The sequence below is a fragment of the Colias eurytheme genome, chromosome 20, assembly GCF_061535395.1.
Source record: "Colias eurytheme isolate Ceu_HAF_F1 chromosome 20, ilColEury1 Martin Lab GWU primary, whole genome shotgun sequence".
Classification (NCBI taxonomy): domain Eukaryota; kingdom Metazoa; phylum Arthropoda; class Insecta; order Lepidoptera; family Pieridae; genus Colias; species Colias eurytheme.
Window position 1 is genome coordinate 6,005,582 of NC_142999.1, and position 20,250 is coordinate 6,025,831.

Below are 20,250 nucleotides of genomic sequence, written 5' to 3' on the forward strand. Positions count from 1 at the left end.
AATTACCTGCTTCAATAACAACAGATCCAGGAACTAAATCGAGCTGCAGCAGAATCATGCTAATGTCCGGTGTGTATATAATTTGAGTCCGATGAGGTAATGTTAGCGACCATAGCTCCGGAGTGGGCTGTAGAACATGACCCCAGCCTTTTGATAATTCTACCTAAATCGAAAATTAAATAATTGTGAAAAATATATATAATTACTTACTTATAACCATTTCAATGTTTGATTTTAATAAGACTTCATTAGTTTTAATGTTTTAAGTTAAACAATTTGAGTTATTGTAAATTTTAAATTTTATCTCCACTCACACCATCGTTTAATATTAAGCAAGAAGATACAGGTTAAACTTTAGGTTAGGTGCAAAATATAATAAAGTCCCCATTCAGTTGTTGTTAATGTATAGAAATAGACTTACTCGACTACCGTATTCAACACCTATTAGATTTCTCACTTTCAATGCACCAAAAGTTGTTTGATAAACATTTTCAACTATTTCGCCTTTCTTATTTGTAATTTCGGGTCGCACTTCTATGGCGTGTAGATTATTACTTAGGTACAGAATAACTGTATCACCTTCGTCGATTTTATCTTTATAATTCTTAAAACTCATTTTTAAATTATGTTTTATTGTTAATTTTTAGTTTGTAAACAAATCCTCATTACATGTGGAATTGACATTGACTTTTGTGTCAAAATTCAATTCCAGCCATATATACATGGAACTATAGTCATACTGGAACCCAAACTCCTAAGAATAAATAAAAAACTGATAGAATGACCGCAAGTAACCCCTGTTTACCCCATAGGGTAGCCAGCGTGATTGTAAATTTTTCCCCTATTGACGTGCATTAAAAAATCGACTGTCAGTAATAATAGTCTATATGACATAAATCATTAATAAAATCCGCTAAAAAAATGAAATTTAAACGAGATTCATGCAGGTTTGCTTTTCCATTGAAATAACAAAGGTTTACAACTTTTAAAATGGACTGCTTATCGAACACGCTCATAATTTTTTTCCCATATTTTGAATTATGTTATGAAAATCGTTGCGCGGCAGCCCCAATTCTAGGTGTCAAATAATGTTTACTGCAAAATGGCGGATGTTTATGTTCATTTCGTGAGTTTGTTCTTGTATTTTGGAATTATTCTGAGCCAAAATTAATAGAAATGGTTGTAAATATATTGTGCGCGGTTGCAAAAGTGAATGGCATCCAGGATGTGATATTATATTTCATTCGTAAGTACAAAAAACCATGCATAAACTACGCTTCATGTAAAATTGTAGTTTAGTAATATTTCTACTTTAATTGTTGTTAAATCTGGAATAATAGATCGAATTTGTGATTATAATGTTAATTTTGATTAGGTTTTTTTCCATTTAACATCGTTATTTGCTTATTATTAAATGTTTCATGATTGTAATAAATATTAGACTAGGGTGTCCATACTTTATAAAATTGTGTACATATATTTCGGTATGGTATTTTATATGAGGAGAAGTCTTTCTCCACTTGAGTTAGTTCAATTGGCGTGAAAGTTAATGGTATAAAAACGTTGTTTACTACTTTTATATAATGATATATTGTAAAATCAAAAACTCAAAGTACATACATATATGGTACCTACTGAAATAGAAGCACAAGACAACAGCACAAATTTTGTGTTATCTGTATATAAATGACATTTTTTTTTTTATATTTTGCAAATAATCTTCTTTTCTCTTTACAGGTTTCCGTCCAATCTAGCGGAACGTAATACATGGCTAAATATAGTAGAATTAAAAATATCCTGTTTTGAAAAAGTGAAGATATGCAACATTCATTTTAAACCCGCACTTGGCCAGTGTGGTGGATGTGGCTGTAACCTCATAGGAGGCCATGTCCCAGCAGTGGGAACGTAATATATACGTTACGGGAAATAAAATGTATGGGAGGGTTTAAAGTTACATTTTTAGATATTTCTTGTTATATTTAAAAAAATTATTATTGTTATTTTACTCATTAGGTAAAGTATCATATCAGTATCATATCGATATCAGTTTAAAGTTTTTTTGATACCTGCAATAGTTACGGAATAATCACCTGTGCACACTTAACGATTACACCCTGAATATATTATATTTTGTTTTTTATTGTATGATAGGGAAGCGCTAGACCACGATCTCATATTTCAAGTACTCTTAAAACTATTTAAATACTTAAGGGTATGGAATGATAAAAATATTTTCAGTGAACCGATTTCGTTACTTTTTATTGTTATTATCTTATAATTTGCAAATTTGTAAAGGCAGTTGGCATTGTAATGATAAATAAATATTATAAAAACACATTGATATTTTACTTCATTAATTCCTCAAATGACTGGACGTAACGCCAAATTATACAGCAAAATGTTGTCATAATTTATAGCGGTCCTGTGTTCTGAAGATGCAAGACGGAAGACGCAAACATGAAAAAACGCTGAAAGGAACATTACAATTTTCCAATGTTAAATACTTGAACATCTATTTTTTATCTATTTGCAAAAATTCTACAGTAACTATATTAGAATAATAAATGCAATTACGTAATTTATTTCCGCCGTAAATCATCAACCATCAATCAATCAATAAATATAAAACTCTCCCGTTACTTAGTGACTGACAGACAACGCACAGCCTAAAATCACTGGACCTAAAGACATGAAATTTGGCACACTCTGTATATCTAGAGTATCCTAAAGGTGCACTTAGAAAAGCTATTCCGAAATCCCCACGGGATAAATGGGATTTTATGTTTTATGACTTCAACGAGGACGAAGTCGCGGGCAAAATCTAGTATTATAGTAAAATTTTAATACGAATAAAATTGATGTATCCGTTATTTTTTTCCTTAATATCCTGAATTTTTTACATTTATACTCACCCCACGGAAATATAGACATACTATATATATTATGACTCACCGTAACTAGAAAGAGACGGAGGGGAAACGATAAGATTCAAGGTCAAATTTTTTGACTTTACTTTTTCTTAGGGAGTGTGGGTTCCATACGTAGTATATATAGTTCCATGATTCCAGCCATTTTCTGAAGTTTCATTGTACCTATGTTGCAAACATTGCAAAATTGGAATCTGGAAGTTGGAACATAGGTTTTATTACTATAATAAACATTTGTACCTATATATTCTGACCTGTTTTATTGTATTTTTTTAATGTGTGGTACCAAGTTCAGATTAGAAGTTCAGTTTAATTAAAACTAACTAAAAGTAAAAAAAAATCTAAACGTAGGTCATCAATATAATTACAAGATTTCTTATTAAATTGTAAAACTCAATTCTTTAATATATTTTAATCATAAATTAAATCTCAAATTTTCAATATTTAGTTTAATTAAACGTGATAATATGATTATCCAGAGGAACACATTCAGAGACATTTTTGATTTTACGCCACGCTCATGTTGACAATCGACGCAATCTGTCATCTGTCAGATTACTGTTATTCAAACTTCAAAGCAGTTTTCGCTTCGTTAGCGTAAATTTATATTAACTTAAATTAATAACTGAAACGATATGAACATATTGAAGAATATTTGATATTAGTGTTGTGGCTTCATAAGGATCTAAGTTTAGTTTAGCCGTATGAAAGATGGTGACAATGGATGCATCTAAAATGACGAGTAAAACGAGTTCATTGAAGGCTTTGATATTAAAAGCTTGGCGTGAACGATGGACTGATATTCAGTGGGGTATCAATATTAAAACGATACTACCTAGAGGTGTGAGTGGTGATCTATACAATCTTGCTGACTGTATTCTTCAACAAGCTATGGTGGGATGTGGTGCTAACCAGTTAGTGATATCTTACTTGAAACATTCATTAGCCTCACACATTGTGTCTTACGCTGCAGTGCTTCAGAGGATAGCAAAATTTGACTCTTTTCACAAACCACATTGCATACTTAGCCTACTGGAGTTTCTTGAGAGTTTCATTGATGGAATAACATGCCGTGGGAAGATGGAAGAAGAAATATTAGCAAATGCTGTTTCATCTATTATACTGTGGCTTTTGCAAGTATATCATTATTCACTGAGTAAGTACCCATCATCAAATCCAATTCAAAGTCAAGAACTTTTAGAGAAGTCTACATCTTTACTCAATTCCATAGTACATTCAGATTTTTTGCTAGCTATGTTCTATTTGGCTAAGCAAAATGACCCAGAAGAGTACAGTGAAGTTACAAAGAAATGTCAGGAAATCACTGCATTTATGATGATGAATACACAATTCAAAGCGCCTGTTACTATACATGATACACTACAAAAGATATGTAATATGGATGTTGATAAAATAGCACCTTTAAACAGTAAACCTGAATTAGTTTCACACTGCCTACAAGCCCTTATTGCTATTCATGTGCTGGCTAATCCAAGTGCAGATATGCAACAACTATCAAACCAACTATTGATGGTACAGAGAATAAAAGGATTTTCTCTATCAAGGCTCTACTGTGAATTAATAAAAGCTTGTTTTGTTTCGCTCAACGATGCAAGCAATGATGCCTCGAAACAAGCATTATGGGCTGCTTTTACTTTCCTAAAAATACCGCAAGTTATTCAATACCTTCATAACACATGTGGTACTCCAAGTAAAGAAGGTGATAATTCAGTGGAGATTATAGAAGCATTTGAAAAGTTATTACAAAGTTCGCCTCTGCTTGATGTTGTAGATGCAAAGAATTCTTGCAATTGTGTTATGTCATTGTTAGAACCATTGCTAAAGTTAAATGTATTAACGGAGAATCACCTGTCATATTTTAATCAAAAGCGAGAAACTAAAGATATTAAATTACAAAAATTGGAGCCAACTGGTTTACAGGGATCTGTTCCGTCATTCATAACAAGGGCTGAACCCACTTTAGCTGGGATTCTGAAGACAATGGGAGGAGACTTTCATAAAACTCAGGAATCATTGTCAGTGATGCTATGCCAAATAGTTGGAGGAACTACATTGGATACTATTATAGCAGTAGCAACCGTAGAAGGGAAACTGAAACTGTTTGTATCAAGACTTATTAAATTCAATGAATTTGCTCTAGTAGCAGCCAGTGAAAAGGGAGCATCTCAGTCAAAAGTGTATATTTTTGATATATCATTCTTAATTCTGTGTTCCATTGTCCAAGATTATGGTGTTGAAGCCGTCTTAGAAGAAAACGGTGATTCTTTCTTTGAGCAATGGGTCAGAGATTGTATGCCGCACAAGGGAGCATATAAATGTCCAAACCAGATCCTGCAGAAATGTGACCAGCAGTTAGTGGACATTTTCATTCATCATCTCAGTGCTTCTGATTTTGATTTCAAAAATACTAATTTAAAACCACATGACCTGTGTATGAATGTAAGTGGAGTAATGAAAGAGATTCTATTTGCTTGGGAACAAGGATCAATTTCTATTGCAAATGTGAAAAGGATGCTCGATTCTATGAGACAGAAAATGGCGTCATTAGCTGTGTGTGGTGCAGTGTGGCTATGTTCATATCTCAATGTTGTCCATCAAGATGCTTTATTAAAACCTATAAATATGGTGCAACAATTGATAACACCTCCAAATGATGTGGAATTAGCACAGATTGACAATTTTAAAGAGCGTGCAATTTTAATGTGTCAGATTATAAGGAAGATGCAATATGATGTACATCCACCATCTGTTCCTAAAACAAAAGCTATCACTTCATCTCATAGCATTATTTCACGCCAACCAATTTTAGAACAATTACAAGCAATATGGGAGGATGTGAAGACAAGGGGATACCTGCATATTGATGCTACTCACATAGTGCAGAGTCTTTTAAACACTGCTGGCCCTGTGTGGTTTGTATCTAACTTGATAAAAGAAACCTTGAAGTACAGGTATCAAGAAGACCTTAACCGTTCTGTAGACATTGTCCTTGCAATGTTTCATTTGGATATTGAGAGATGTACAGAAGCATTGCTACAGCATGTTTTACCACTATATTTGTATAATGCCAAAATAAGTGAAGAATTAGTTGAACCACAGTCTACTATACTGGCCAAGTTGTGTGTCTACTGTATCTTTGCTGCTTTAGGACAAAGCACGCAACTAAAAAGCCAAGGTTCTAGAAAGCGACGTCATGATGACGCGGATGATTTGGATACTATGTCGTCTAGCAAGTTGAGAAGACTTAATGATAATTCATCAGATGCCATGTATTATTCTCAGGGGCAAAGTTCATCCGGAATTGTGTTAAAAGAACCAATGCAGACATGTTTAGAAATGCTTTTTAAATCATTCTCTCAATTGGCGGGAAAAAATGGACAAGTTACGCCGCAAACACAGTTTATTTTCCAATTTTTGGTTTATATAATTCAGTGTGGACAGGACAGAGTACAGTTGGTTCTCCAAAAAATGCCCAGTGAATTGGTTCCTATATTGATTAAAGCACTCCCAGAAAACTTTAATGTTGGATTAATTCTGAGATTGTATGATTTAACTTCTGCCTATGGCAGGAAAGATGCTGCTAGAGATTTGTGTCTATTGCGAAATATGCGCTTGAGGCCTGAATGATAATAATATTATTGTTGATATAAGAAATAAATAAATTAAATATACTGCCATTTTTTATTCATACTGTTAAAGGATTAAATAAAAAAGGAAAGGATTGAGGAGGAATAAATAATAAAAAATGTGTTGTATTCACAATGCTTTATTTAAAATTTAAGCAACTTGAAGTAAAATAAATTTTAATTTATGTTTGTTTTTACAATTTAACTATTTATCGATTTATTACATATTCAAACCATCCATTCCTATATGATTGGATATCAAATGTACTCAAAATCATGGAATATTTAAAATTTTAAATAAACACTAGACTGTATGTATTTTTTGCATTAAATTCAAGAAAAAATCACTCGATATTGTTTTGTTGAAATATTAATTTAAGAAATAATATTTCATAGTCGACAACTGGACAATGGATTTTTTAAATGTAGGTTATACTTAGTTATATTTTTTCTAAGTGGAATGTAAAATATGACTACTAAACTAAAGACTAAGTACAAATTCAATACCTAAAATATATGAAAACCAACAATTGCACAAAGGGTGTAGAAATAAATGTGCCTTAAATAAGATTTTAAATTATTTAACATTATTTACAAAAATATTACAGTTCATACAGTATTCACATTTAATGTGATGTATAACTTTAATGGACGGTATCGTTACATTTTGTACATTTATTTTATGTAAAAATAATTTACAAAATATTTTTATTTATATATTATACAAAATTCTTATAAACACGAAGATCACAGGAGAGTTCCAGAACATTTATCATACATAAATAATATCTAGTTGTAAAGGTAACGAACAAAGTAATTTACTATATATTGATAGGTATAATTTATGCTATAGTTATAACGCTGGCTTTTTGGCACCTGGTGAATCTGGGTGGGGCCCGTCTGAAACAAAAAATTAATATAGGCATGGCTAAAATTATCAATAGCTTTAAGAAGACGCTGAAAATTCAGGCGATTACTGCGATTACATTCTGGTAATTTTTGTGGTTTTCATTTCGATGTAACTAGGTACATTATTGTTGTGGCTGATAAATAAACTTACCAATTTGTCTTCTAAGAATTTCTCCTTCAACTGGCGCTGCGTGTTCAGGCGGAGTTCTGCTGACTCTCATTGTTAAGCTTAATCTATTAGGATTACAGTTCTCATCCGTCGTTCCATCCGTATTCGGAAAAGTTGCTCTTTGATTTCTCCAAGTTTGCTGATAGGAACTTTCAGACGTTACTGTACTACATCTATTGTTAGTATGAGGAACATACTGTTCTGGCGACCAGTCGAAAACAAAAGTATGGCTATAGTTATGAGTATATGCTGATGGCGTTCCAGAAGGCGTAGGTGGCGTCGTTGTAGCGTAGGGGCTTAGGTCTTGTTGGCAAACATCTGGAACTTTTTGTAACGCCGATTCAGACCAAGTTGGACTCGGATTCCACTGATCAATCATCTCTGATTCCGGTGTATTAAAATTTTTTGAGCCTGGCCTCCGACTCACGATCGCACCCGCTACTGCAACTAATGTATCTCCACCAGAGCTATTTACAAAACGAGGCGACATATTAGGAACAGGTGTATTTGGCTTTTCTTCAGATTTACTTTTTTTCTTAACATTTGGTTGTAGTCTCGTATCTTCAATTCGTATATTGGGATACCTGGAATGGAAATCTATAGTTAAATTTACATAGGATATCTGATTACGTTAGGGTCAGAAGTGGCCATATATTTTATGAATTCTTATAACTGCTACCGATTGTTGGTCTTACCTGCTGTCTTGAAGTGATACAGAATAGTCAACTGGGCCATTGTCTGGTCTCTCGTACGCATAGTGTATGGGTGTCAAATGCGGAGGCACATGCGGTATATGCGGCTGGAGGTTTGTGTTGGGCATCATTACAGGTTGACTTCCATTTATGCAGACAGGTGGAGTTGGGGCATACTGCATCGCTGGTGGGTAAACTTGTATATCGGGAGGCGGTGGGCCATACATCCTTGTAGCGGCTTCGTATGCCAACCCGTAGTGAAGTTTTGATTGCACTGCATAATAATGGTACAGCCACGGATTCGCTTTCATAACGGCTGCTTCTTGTTCACTGTTGACAAAATAAAGCAATGAAATACAAAATATAACGTTACAGATGCCTGCTTTTGTTATCTATTGGCATTTTAATGTAAGTTTTATAGGTAACACTTTTTTCTGAAGGAGAAATTCGCACTTACATACCTATTAACGACTTAACATGTTTTGCCCATTAGTAGGACTTCAGAATGGGAACCACTAAAGTTTAATGTTTATATTAGTAGCAAGGTAGGTACCAGGAGAAAAGGGTAGATCCACATGCGTAAAACGTGTATTATGTCCATCTATAAAACTTATTGCTCCACTTTTTATAAGTCGTTTGTAGACAGAGAATGTACCTATCGTTAATTTTATGTTGTCTAGGTGTTTTGTAAAGTGTATAGTGTGTAAGCAACATGTTAAATCTTCTTATATATATAAAATTCTCGTGTCACAATGTTAGTCTGCATACTCCTCCGAAACGGGTGGACCGATTCTCATGAAATTTTCTGTGCATATCGGGTAAGTCTGAGAATCGGCCAACATCTATTTTTCATATGTACCACGGGCGAAGCCGGGGCGGACCGCTAGTTAACATTAAAAATGTTACTTTATAATCGTTTCCATAGATAATTATTTATTATTACATAATTTAGAGACGACATTTAATAGATAAAATATATGCGAACAATCGGATTGCATACCTAGGTACCTATCTGTTACATAACAGATATGTTATCTACATAGATAAGATTCATTTTTTTCTCGTTTCTATACGCTGCATAATATATTATGTGTTCAATACCTACCTACAGTCTACAGTTTAGGTAATGTCGTCAATAATAACATTCAATTTGACGATTGTCGAGAGATAGGTATTTGTGTTTAAATCGTAATAATATAACCTTTAGCGTTAACTCTAGCGTAAGAAACCTTTAAGATAGTGGATGCAGGGAAATGTCACATAGTTGGACTTAGTCCTGGATCTATATAGGTAGCAACTGTTCGGTAAGTACTGTCAGTTACAAAAGTAACAATCATACGAAACAAAATATGTTAAAATTTTAAACAGGCTAAATAAATTAAAGCTGGTTATAAAATTAGGCTTCGTCGTGGATTGAAAAGATGCTCTATATGCTCGATATCTATATTGCAAACCTCATAAATTTTATATATTATACATTTCCTCCTGGAAGGATATCAATAAATCGAGTTCATTTAGCATTTGTTTTCAACAGAACAATCGTAATATGCCAATCTCCAAATACCTACCGAGTATTAAAAGGTTCAGGGACACTGTTAAAACATCTAAATGTTTATATCAAGCTCTGGATGCGAATGTACGTCAAAGTTGAGATTTGTTGGACGGAGGACAAATCGCTTTTGCATTGCATTAGGAGATAGCTGGTATCAAAGGGTAAATGGATAAAGCAACGCCGTACACACGTTGTGCATAATGAACTTGACCTTCGGGTAAACGTGATTCATTATACTTCCAGCTTTGATGTCTCTTGATGCTCAGTTTACCTACCAGTATAATTGTGGCGACTATTCCATTGTTTATTTTATTGTTAAGTTTATTGGTACCATTACTAATAAAAGTCGAAATATTAATTCAATAAGAAGGGGAAAATTCAAGTTCGCTTTTATTATTCCGCAGACCAAGTTGGAGTTCGGACCACGTTTCGATATCTCGCATAAAACGATATAATAACCATAAAATTTATTTTAAATGAATAACTTAAACGTACTTTAAATACTCGAGATATATTTCATTCGCATAAATTTTAATTGTATGCGTAAACAGTAAACCGGCTGGGTCTAGCTATGCATAACAAAGTTAATGGAATATTGAGGAGCGTATAAATATGGCCGTTTCCCGCCAATTTGCGTCTGCTTCCTCTGAACGCATAAATCTTGCAGACATGACGTAGGCGGTAAACATGATGACAATTTGCGTACAGACCTCTTATAAACGTATTTTATTTATTAAAAAGATCTACTCAATTCATATCGCACGGAGAGGCATAAATTCATCTCTTGTGAAGCTTTTATAAGCACATCGTTTTTAGAACCTACGTCTCGTAAGAGACTGATGAAAATTAATGTTAATCTACATCTACGTAGAATTGAAGATAAATTCCACTATCTACATAAAATTGAAAGTAAATTCATTGGATCAGTTGTATTTTTTTTGTATTTTATAGAATTACCTACCTACATCATTACTTCTAGGTAGTTATATCTACCTATTCGATATGTTGGTGTCAGAAAAATGAATAAATATATTATGTCGAAAGAGCTTAGGTCCAATTATCTCGTGTTCCTATATCTGTATTGGGTGTTTCTGTAAACTTTATAGTGAAATAGTATTCAGGTACTATTTCTCAATAGTTATGCGACTTAAACTATCACCTAGAACTAAATCTTCTTCGAGATTACAGAAGTTATATCCTCAGTACATTTTACGTAATTTAACATCTATGTTTTAATTAACAAACAGTTTTGCATCCAAATGCAAATAACAAAGACCTTTAAACCCAAAGTATAATTAATCTTAATTGGTCGCACAAATTTACTCCTAACTATTAAAAGTTATTCTATGAACCTAATTTATTTGACGCCATTAAAGCACACACTATAACCGGAATGTTATTCCCCACATACTGCTTTTAATAAGAGTGACAGTGTGAAAAGCACAAAGCCAAAAGTTGCGCCAGACGCGTGACAAATGACGTAATCTGGCAAACAATGCAGCCGAGCTTGTAAGCATATCAGAGGTGTACCAAGAATATTTGTGGTCTAAGTTATGGACGATGATAACGCTTAGCAAAACCACAGCACTCTAGTTCAATATTATTCATATAAATGTGAGGTGAAGCAACAAATATTACCTATAAAGCATATGAAAGATAAATTACTTATGTATTTGGTGCAAATACCTACATACTTTACTTGTGTATATGTTTCTCTTCAGTGATAATCAAGCAGGAGGTATTTGAAAGTTAAAATTGAATTATGTTTAATATGAATTGAAAGCTATTTTTGTTTTATAATACCTACTTAGGTATAGGGATAAATCAAGAAACGATTTTTCTGTTTACCTATAAATTTTAACAATGTAGAATTGTTTTGAGAGCAATCAATAATTAGGTGCCTATTTTACTATTGCCTAATGTGTCTCTGCTCTTTAGCTATTCGTTATTGTATTTCAAAAGAAAATATTCCCAACTACATTTTGTAACTTACACCAAACGTCTAGTTTAGTGCACAGAGCTTGTGCCTGTGCCCTGTGGCCGCTGATTGTTTAGGTCAAGCGAACTGTCACCCACTCAGCTGATATTAATTTAGATTTACAATCTCGAAGCCTCCTACCGGCGATTAATTCCAATCTTAGTCACTGTATAATGAGCCAGTTACCGGTTAAATCTTGGCTGTCGGTGACATTAGGCGCGAACCCTGGCGATATTACCTCGCCTCTCATTAATACAACCGCTGCTTGTTCCTACCTAATTGATATTTATTACAAGCGCATATTAACTCGTGACAAATAGTTCGAGTTGGTCCAGCGTTTAAAAGAACTATGCTGCTATTAATATGAACATGGTTGATACAATCTTACTGTTAATCCGTTTTTGTAATGAGGTACCTCTGGCAAATTTAACTGATTGATTTTCTTTGTAAAGTAATAGGTGACCTATATCCTGTATATCCTTATTTATTACCAAATACTTGATTATGATCCTCACCCAAAAAAACATAAACATTGTAAAGTGCTAAATACTTTTTTGTAATAAAATATAGGCTTGAAGTAATAATGTGTTTCGCTTAAACAATGTTATCTTGCGAAGAGCAGAAAACAAACTAGATTCAATTCTCTTAAACGAGATAGCTGGAGGTGTAATTTTACAAAATTAGCTGGCTTTTCGCGTATTTTCGCGCTATAAAATACGGTCGAGAATAAAGTTAGCGGAGCGCCATCGATCAAACGCGGCGCTTGTTAAACACCGTTTCTCACATCACAACAATAGCCCTTTGCGAGCATATTTCAAACCATCGGATAGCAACATCGGTCGGCCGATCGGTTCGCTAGACGCGCTCTGACTTCATAAATCACCCCCTTACAATATTTATTCGCTGTATCTCTTACTACGAATACCCTGTGCCGATTCGTTTGTAAATCGACAGCTCCAATGTGAAACAAATAAGTTTTCGCACCGGAGTATGCGGTATTTCGAAACGTGAGTTTAGACTAGACAAGACCATAGTAGGGGGCCAGTGTTTACGCGAGCTCTACGTAGTCCGACGTCATTTTGTATTGATATCTCAATAGGGAAGTTTGTAAGTGACCGCTTTAAATTATGGCAGCAATTTTTCAAAGTCGAGTGTACTATACAGGCTGGTATTATCGCTCACTTAATAGAACAGCTTTAAAGCCAATTAGTTGTTGCAACGATGGGATTTTTAACATGAATATTAATCACAAAAAATGGTCAAAGGGATTATTTTACTTTGTAAATGGTTATCAATGGAAGAAGATCTTTCTCGAAGATCTTACCTATTTTGAACAGAATTTCAGTACAATAGATGTAGGTAGTTTCTATTATTTTAATATCTTTTTATAATAAGTTATATATAAACAGGTAAAAATAAATAGAGCCACAACAAAAACTTCGCATATCTAAAACTGCTGCATAAATAAAACTTGGTTTAGTTCGGTACAATACGCCACACAAGTTAAAAGCGTAAACATACGTCGAACAAATAATTCCCAAGAAAATTGACCAATTACAAGTTAATTCATAATTACTGTGTGCCGTACACACGAGAACTAAGCCCGTAATCATAATACCTCGTCGGCTGTTTACGATAAATACCATCATACCCTTTACTACACTCATGTGCTTTTATCTCAATTACAAGGCTCTAGGACGAACGATGTCTCTATAAGTTACCTTTACACATTATTCGATTTTGAAATTAAATACTTAAATAATATGAATGTGCATTCTATTTCTATTTAACTTATGTGTGTGACTATTATCAGTGCTTGGAATAATGGCTTCATAGCGAGTAATAATACAATTTATTCATAGGTATGGTATTGGTCCTATAGTACAGCATAGTTTTAACCAGTTTGTATTGTAAATTTTATTTCTACGATTGAGATTAATTACATATAATAGTAGTTGTAATTAAACCATAAAAATAGAGTTGAATAAAACTAATACAGAAAGATTTCTTTTTACAGTGAAGAATACATGCATGAAAGTATCTCGTTCTGTATGTTCTATATTTTTATCTAGTCTATGGTTTCTATAAAGGGTAGGTACGTAAAATATAAACCTTACCTCAAAACTTGATTGGTGCATACAATTACAGGCCGCTGCGAGTTCTCCAAGTTGTCTTTGAGCTGCAGAACAGTATGCACCCAGAGGAACTGGCCGCATCTCCTCTGCAACCGAAGCAGCGCTATGCATGACCTCTCTTGTTCTGATTGTGTTACTGGCAAACAAATAGGAAAAATTTTAATGTGTAACTGCGATTTATATGATTTTATTGTGATAACATAACGTTACATAACTTTGTATAAGACATTACCACTTATATGTAAAGCTTTTTTTGAATGACAACATTTCCATTGCACATCGAACCCATACATTTTATTATATCCATATTTTTTATTTAGGAAATTTTATTAGAAAATATATGTAGTTATTAGAAAATATAATTATAATCGGAGCATAATCTTCCTTGATATTATTTACTATCTATCATACTATCATCATCTCTATTTTTGATAGAGATGAAGATATTCAACATAATATGCTCTTACATTTACTTATGCGTTCTAGAACTAAACTAATCATTTCATAAACTTTAATTAATTCAAAATATATTTAATGGCACTAGACAGGCAATACAGCGAGATCAAATCTTCAATGGTAATAAAAATTAGGAATTGATTTGTTGAACGAGACGCAAACAGCTTTGGCACAATAAAACTAGCATAATATTCCTTCGCATTTTATTGCTATGTCTAATTGTACAGACAAAGGTTAAACGCCTAAAAAATCCATTGTCAGTATTGATATGAGAATAAGCAATCTCACGTTCGATTGAGTGTGAATTGTAATAATTGAATGGCTCTAATATAAGGCTATTGTTAATAAACAGATTACCGAGCAAAGCTTAAGGCACACATCCCAAAAAGGTACGAACATTTAACAATCATAACAACCTGTGAACTTTTCAATTTACACTTTATTACTTTTAAATTAAAGTTGATAATGGGATATGAGTTGATAAATAGTAGATGTTTACATTTGACAATGATGTTATGATAGTAATTTACGATTGCCAGAAATGGTTCGTAGGCTGACACGTTGCCTTATATGGTGGACACTGATCAGCTCAGGTGTTCAGTCAAAATGTTTACCAACGGATTGATAAGGTGCGTTTGGTATTGACACCTTATTAAACTGCTTTCCTATTTTTAATTATATAACGGTAAAGTCTTATTAAATTATTACTGAAATTAATAATGAGGTTGAGACTATTTTTATTCAAAGAAAGAATGTTCATTCTCTATTCCTTTTTTAGTTAAACTATTAATTTAAAATGTAGATATGAATTACATACAGTTGATAATTAAATAATATAAATGCGAGCAATTACAACACTACCATACACTATAATTAATTGGTTTAATAATAATTAATATAAGTTATACCTACATATTATATTCTCATACATACATAAAAAAATATAGTTTATACAGTCGTTATAAAACATCTCGTAAGAACTATGGGTTTTCCTTTAGGTACCGGTCAAATGTGGCTACTTGACCACATTTTTTTTCTTTTTCTTAGCTAACTTATTTATGTTAAACTTTTATTAACATTTTATGATTTGTTCATGTCATGAATGATTTCATCATTCACTTTTACTAGGTATTTCTTTAAAATATATTGAATCTGACATTATTTACAAATAAACGTAATACAGGTCAAGTTGACACTGATGTGGTATCTTGACCTTGCACATCAGTTTTCATAGGTTGATGCTTAACATTCTTGTTTTAGGCTAAGTTGCTATTACTTTTTAAGTCTTCGACTTTTTAAATATTGCAGCCCGAAGCTTTACAATAAACTGTTAGGCTCTGGCTACCTGGTCAAGTTGCCACGGGATTTGTAATGATTTCATACAAAGCATTACATGTCGGATAGGGTTGTCACGAATAAGACACAAATTTTAATGAACTATTTATTTATTAAACTAAATTTAATACATATGTATATGTATATTACTTAATACTTATAGGTATTTATTAATAGGTAAGGAAACATTTATTTTTCATTAGAAATATGCTAAATCGTTGTCATCAAAGAGAGTATAAGTATCTGGATTGTCCGAAATTTGCAGCAAATTTATTGATTTTACTATGCAAAACTCGAAACAGATAAAAAAAGGAAAAAATGCAGTCACGTTATTTTTTGTGTCAACCCTAGGCGTCGGTCAAGTTGCCACGCAGCGGTCGATGGCAACTTGACCTAACCTGAGGCATCAATGCCCAAGCAAATATTTCGACAGATGAGCCTAAAATTGGATAGTTCCCACTGTAAAATCAATCTCTAGGGTTTATTACACAACATATCAAAACTGTACTCACCTGAGATGTGCAGTTTAAGCTCTACAAACATAATAATACTGACACCGGCAAAATATCCTTAGTCACAGTCACACTTCGATACGTTATATTGCGAGAACCAACAGCGTTACCGCTTTAAAATTAAAATATGTTACCAATTAATATTTTAAAAACCTACCAACATCGATACTTTAGGTCAATTTGCTTTCAATTCTACAAAATTTGATATTTTGTTGTTAAACGGAAGGTGTGGTCAAGTTGCCAAGTAAAGGTCAAGTAGCCACATTTGACGGTAATATAACCGTTGCATAATATCATCAATATTATGCAACGTATGATTATATATTATTCAATTCGATTATAATATAGGTACATATTTTCCGATGTTTTTAGATCTGAGTAAAATGAAAGTGAATGAATACCATGGTTTAATATTAACAGAATACTATTTCTCACACAATAATGATAAATTAAAGGGAATTTGGAAAAAGCTAAACTGGCTTCTAAAAAGTTGGGTGTGCTCAATAGATCGAGGCAATACTTCGAGCCAAATCACCTTCTGCTGCTATATAAAGCACAGGTGCGACCCCACTTGGAGTATTGCTCTCATCTATGGGCTGGAGCCCCGAACTACCAACTTCTTCCACTTGACCGCATCCAACGTCGAGCGGCTCGAATCATCAACGACCACAGATTGACCGTAAAGCTTGACCCTCTATCGTTAAGAAGGGACTTAGGGTGTCTTTCCATATTTTACCGATTGTATCACGGGGAGTGTTCTGAAGAGCTGTTTGAGCTTATTCCAGCCGCTCAATTCCATCATCGCACAGCCCGCCACAAAAGCCTATACCATCCTCACCACCTGGATGGTTGGCGCAGCACAACGGTACGTTTCAACCGTAGCTTTCTTCCACGGACATGTAAGATCTGGAATAATCTGCCATCGACTGTCTTTCCGAGGAACTACGACTTGAGTTATTTCAAGAAAAAAGCATATGTGTTTCTTAAAGGCCAAAAGCACACCGCTACCTAAATCACGGTTAGCTCCACCTTTCTCCTTAAGACCGTTTTTATCCCATCCCATTCCCCTCTATGGTAGGCAACACCCATAACGTATGTTATGGACGTCTATGGGCGACGCACTTTGCCATCAACATCGGCCATTGCGTCTGCTCGTTTGCCTTCCAATGCTATAAAAAAAAAAAAAAAAAAAAATTTGTGATAAAACTTGCATTCTGCATTTTAAAATAAGAGTCACACAGAATATTCATGCAAATTACACGGTAATTAAATCCAACAGTGTTTATTAGTATTAAAATATGAAAATTGTATTACAAGATTGTATCATAAATCACGGAACAAGCAGAAAACGGAATGAAATATTACATTCATTCTTCCTTTAAGGGGATACTGTAATTGAATGATATATTTTCTTTATAACTTAATCTCAGTGCGTACTAACTGGGAATGACAAGGAATTTAAATAAAAACAACTTATAAGGTGTGTTTTAAAGATTAAAACTGAATGTTCATTGTGTTAAAAACTTGATTTATTCATAAGATGAGTTTTTATCAAGAGAGAAGACAATATAACGTGATATAATTCTATTCTTAAAATATAGATTTCTATGCATTATAGAGAGAGATTTCTACGAGTCTCTTTATTTGTAATCATAACAACGCTACTACGAATAATTTTGCACACTAGGGTATAATGATTATGAAACCAAGTGCTTTATGTTACTTGCACTCGTATTTAAGAAAATATGAATTATGAAACCAAATCAAAATATTCATACATTACAGAGTCATGAATACCTGCATCCGTAAAGTTATCATAATAAACACAGTCATATAAATCAATACATAAAATATGAATCCAATTAGTAAAACAAATAATTCATTAGCAGTTACAAGTATGTTTTAGGTTTCGTTGCATGAAACCACTGCAATAAATATGGAGTGCCCTGAGGTCACTATTAAATATGCATTCTATTTGCTTTGCAGGACATCCGTGTGGGCTCGGGACCTTCGAATTAATTGTAATTTAATCACTATCTTATACAATATTGTTTAAGCCATTTATTTTGAAGACAACTGTTAAATGGGTGTTTACGCCTCCTCGATTAAGTTATGAGTGTTACAATGGAATCGTTTAAGTAGGGGCTAGCTACTAGTTATTATTCTGTGGTAGGGGTTTTAGTAAAGGAAAAGAAAGAAGGAACAAATAATTTTATTTAATAGGAAGGTAGAAAGGAATGAATATTTTTTTCTAAGCTAATCCTGCACAACAAGCTTTTTAATTCCCTGAAAAAGCTTAAAGCTTTATAATGTAAGCCTTAAAATCAAACCAACAACTATAGTCTATACCGAATACCGATAAATAGCACAATTTGAACGAAGCTATTAAAATTAAACATATAGCAAGCATTCAGTAGGTTAATTTGGTTACCTATAGAAATTTAGAGAGAGATTTTTGAACGATTGTTGTTCAAAAGAGATCTCTTACGGAAGTAGAAGAGACTTAACTTTATAAATCATACAAAATGGAAATATTAATAATACGAATAATTAAACATCTCTATATTTAAGTGTCAATCGTGTTTAACTGGTTTAATAGTTTTCGGCAAATTCATTGTGTGGATGATCTTCGAACTATGTAGTTAAATTACATAAACATACAAATGTAAATTTTATTACTTTAATTATTAAAATATCTAAATAACATTGGATACTTATCGCAGGTGTAAATGCAGTGTAATGAAATTTTATGCTAATGGTTATTGGAAATCAACAACAAGGCGAGTATCTGATAGCATTAGGTACATTACTTATTAAATGGCATGCGACAAAACGTATTTAAAGAATGCTATAAATCAATCGTTAACACTAGTTTTTATTCAGTTCAACTATATTCGTTGTTATTATATAGTTAATTATTTTATAAAAATTAAAAATGTAGGTATTATATAAATACCATTGTTTGTTTATAAACTGGAGCTGTCGCAAAATAACCGGGATTCAAAAATGTCAAAATAATTTGCATAGAATAGAAATTCATGCATAATATAAAACCGTTGATAAATAATTAATATGTAATTTTCATCAGGAACGCTTTAATTTAATAATGGCTAATTGCTTTTATAATAATTTTACTAGCTAACTCTCAGGCTATAACTTGTATTAAGTGTAATGCTGATAAACTAAATATACTCATTCTACAATAATATAATCTAAACTGACCCATAGGATTGCATCGGATACATCATAAAACCACGACTGTTAAATATCCGCATAATGCATTCAAGTAAATAAACGACTTTCTTATTCTTAAGATATCGAATTATTAAGATTATAGAGCATGCACTAAACTTGATACATGAATACTCTGTACCGAAAACTAGTATTATTCACTTGGAAAGCGCTGCTGCATTTAAATTTGTACCTTATTGCATTGTATTAAGGGGAGTATCCGAAATGCGTAGGAGTAAGTAGATTGCGAAATAGTAATAAGGGCTCAGATAGTTATTTGTGCAATCTTCAATGTTGGTTTTAGATTCACAGATTGACGACTCAAGATTGCGGTTTACTATAGCAAATGTTTATCCTCTATAACGTATTATACGCATGCAAAGTAGTTGATTTGTGAGCTGTTTTCGTCGGCCTACGCCAGAGCTTGCATGTATAAATCATAAATGTAACAAAATAAGTAATATTTATGGGCCTTGAACCAATTATCAAAAAAAAAAAAACATTGAATGCAATCTTAGGGGATTAATGGGCAAGATTTTATTGTTATCTATTCTTGTGCACTACGCCTTAGGACGCTACGTGGTGCTAAGCTTTTGCCTGCCTTTCAGTTATTTATAAAAGCAACGATATCTATATTCTTTATAAAGGAAGTAAACACGACCGACACGACCGTACGATGCGTTATACAGTACATATTTTCAAATTAT

The 20,250-nt window shown here is 33.1% G+C and overlaps 3 protein-coding genes and 1 long non-coding RNA gene across 4 annotated transcripts in view; 2 read left to right on the top strand and 2 right to left on the bottom strand.

Moving 5' to 3' along the window:
* Positions 1-682, bottom strand: part of Trmt61 (tRNA methyltransferase 61) — a 49,759-nt gene extending 49,077 nt beyond the window's left edge. Inside the window, exons 1-2 of the mRNA XM_090113830.1 lie at positions 422-682; positions 7-163 (exon numbers count right to left, since the gene is read on the bottom strand). Coding sequence (XP_089969956.1) covers positions 7-163; positions 422-616 — 352 coding nt within the window. The 5' untranslated portion in view covers positions 617-682. The remainder of the gene's footprint in view (positions 1-6; positions 164-421) is intronic.
* Positions 683-734: 52 nt separating this feature from the next.
* LOC149899709 (uncharacterized) lies at positions 735-2,335 on the top strand. The gene is made up of 2 exons (XR_016457904.1): positions 735-1,246; positions 1,738-2,335. It is a non-coding gene; the product is annotated as an uncharacterized LOC149899709 (long non-coding RNA).
* A 1,161-nt stretch (positions 2,336-3,496) lies between these two features.
* Positions 3,497-6,615, top strand: MED24 (mediator complex subunit 24). The gene has a single exon (XM_090113784.1). It carries the CDS (start codon positions 3,639-3,641, stop codon positions 6,573-6,575), a length of 2,937 nt encoding a protein of 978 aa, XP_089969910.1. The 5' UTR covers positions 3,497-3,638; the 3' UTR covers positions 6,576-6,615.
* A 436-nt stretch (positions 6,616-7,051) lies between these two features.
* LOC149899711 (uncharacterized) overlaps positions 7,052-20,250 on the bottom strand; it is a 38,902-nt gene continuing 25,703 nt past the window's right edge. Inside the window, exons 5-8 of the mRNA XM_090114038.1 lie at positions 13,992-14,145; positions 8,348-8,674; positions 7,635-8,236; positions 7,052-7,474 (exon numbers count right to left, since the gene is read on the bottom strand). Of these exons, the coding sequence (XP_089970164.1) occupies positions 7,428-7,474; positions 7,635-8,236; positions 8,348-8,674; positions 13,992-14,145 (1,130 nt within the window). The 3' untranslated portion in view covers positions 7,052-7,427. The remainder of the gene's footprint in view (positions 7,475-7,634; positions 8,237-8,347; positions 8,675-13,991; positions 14,146-20,250) is intronic.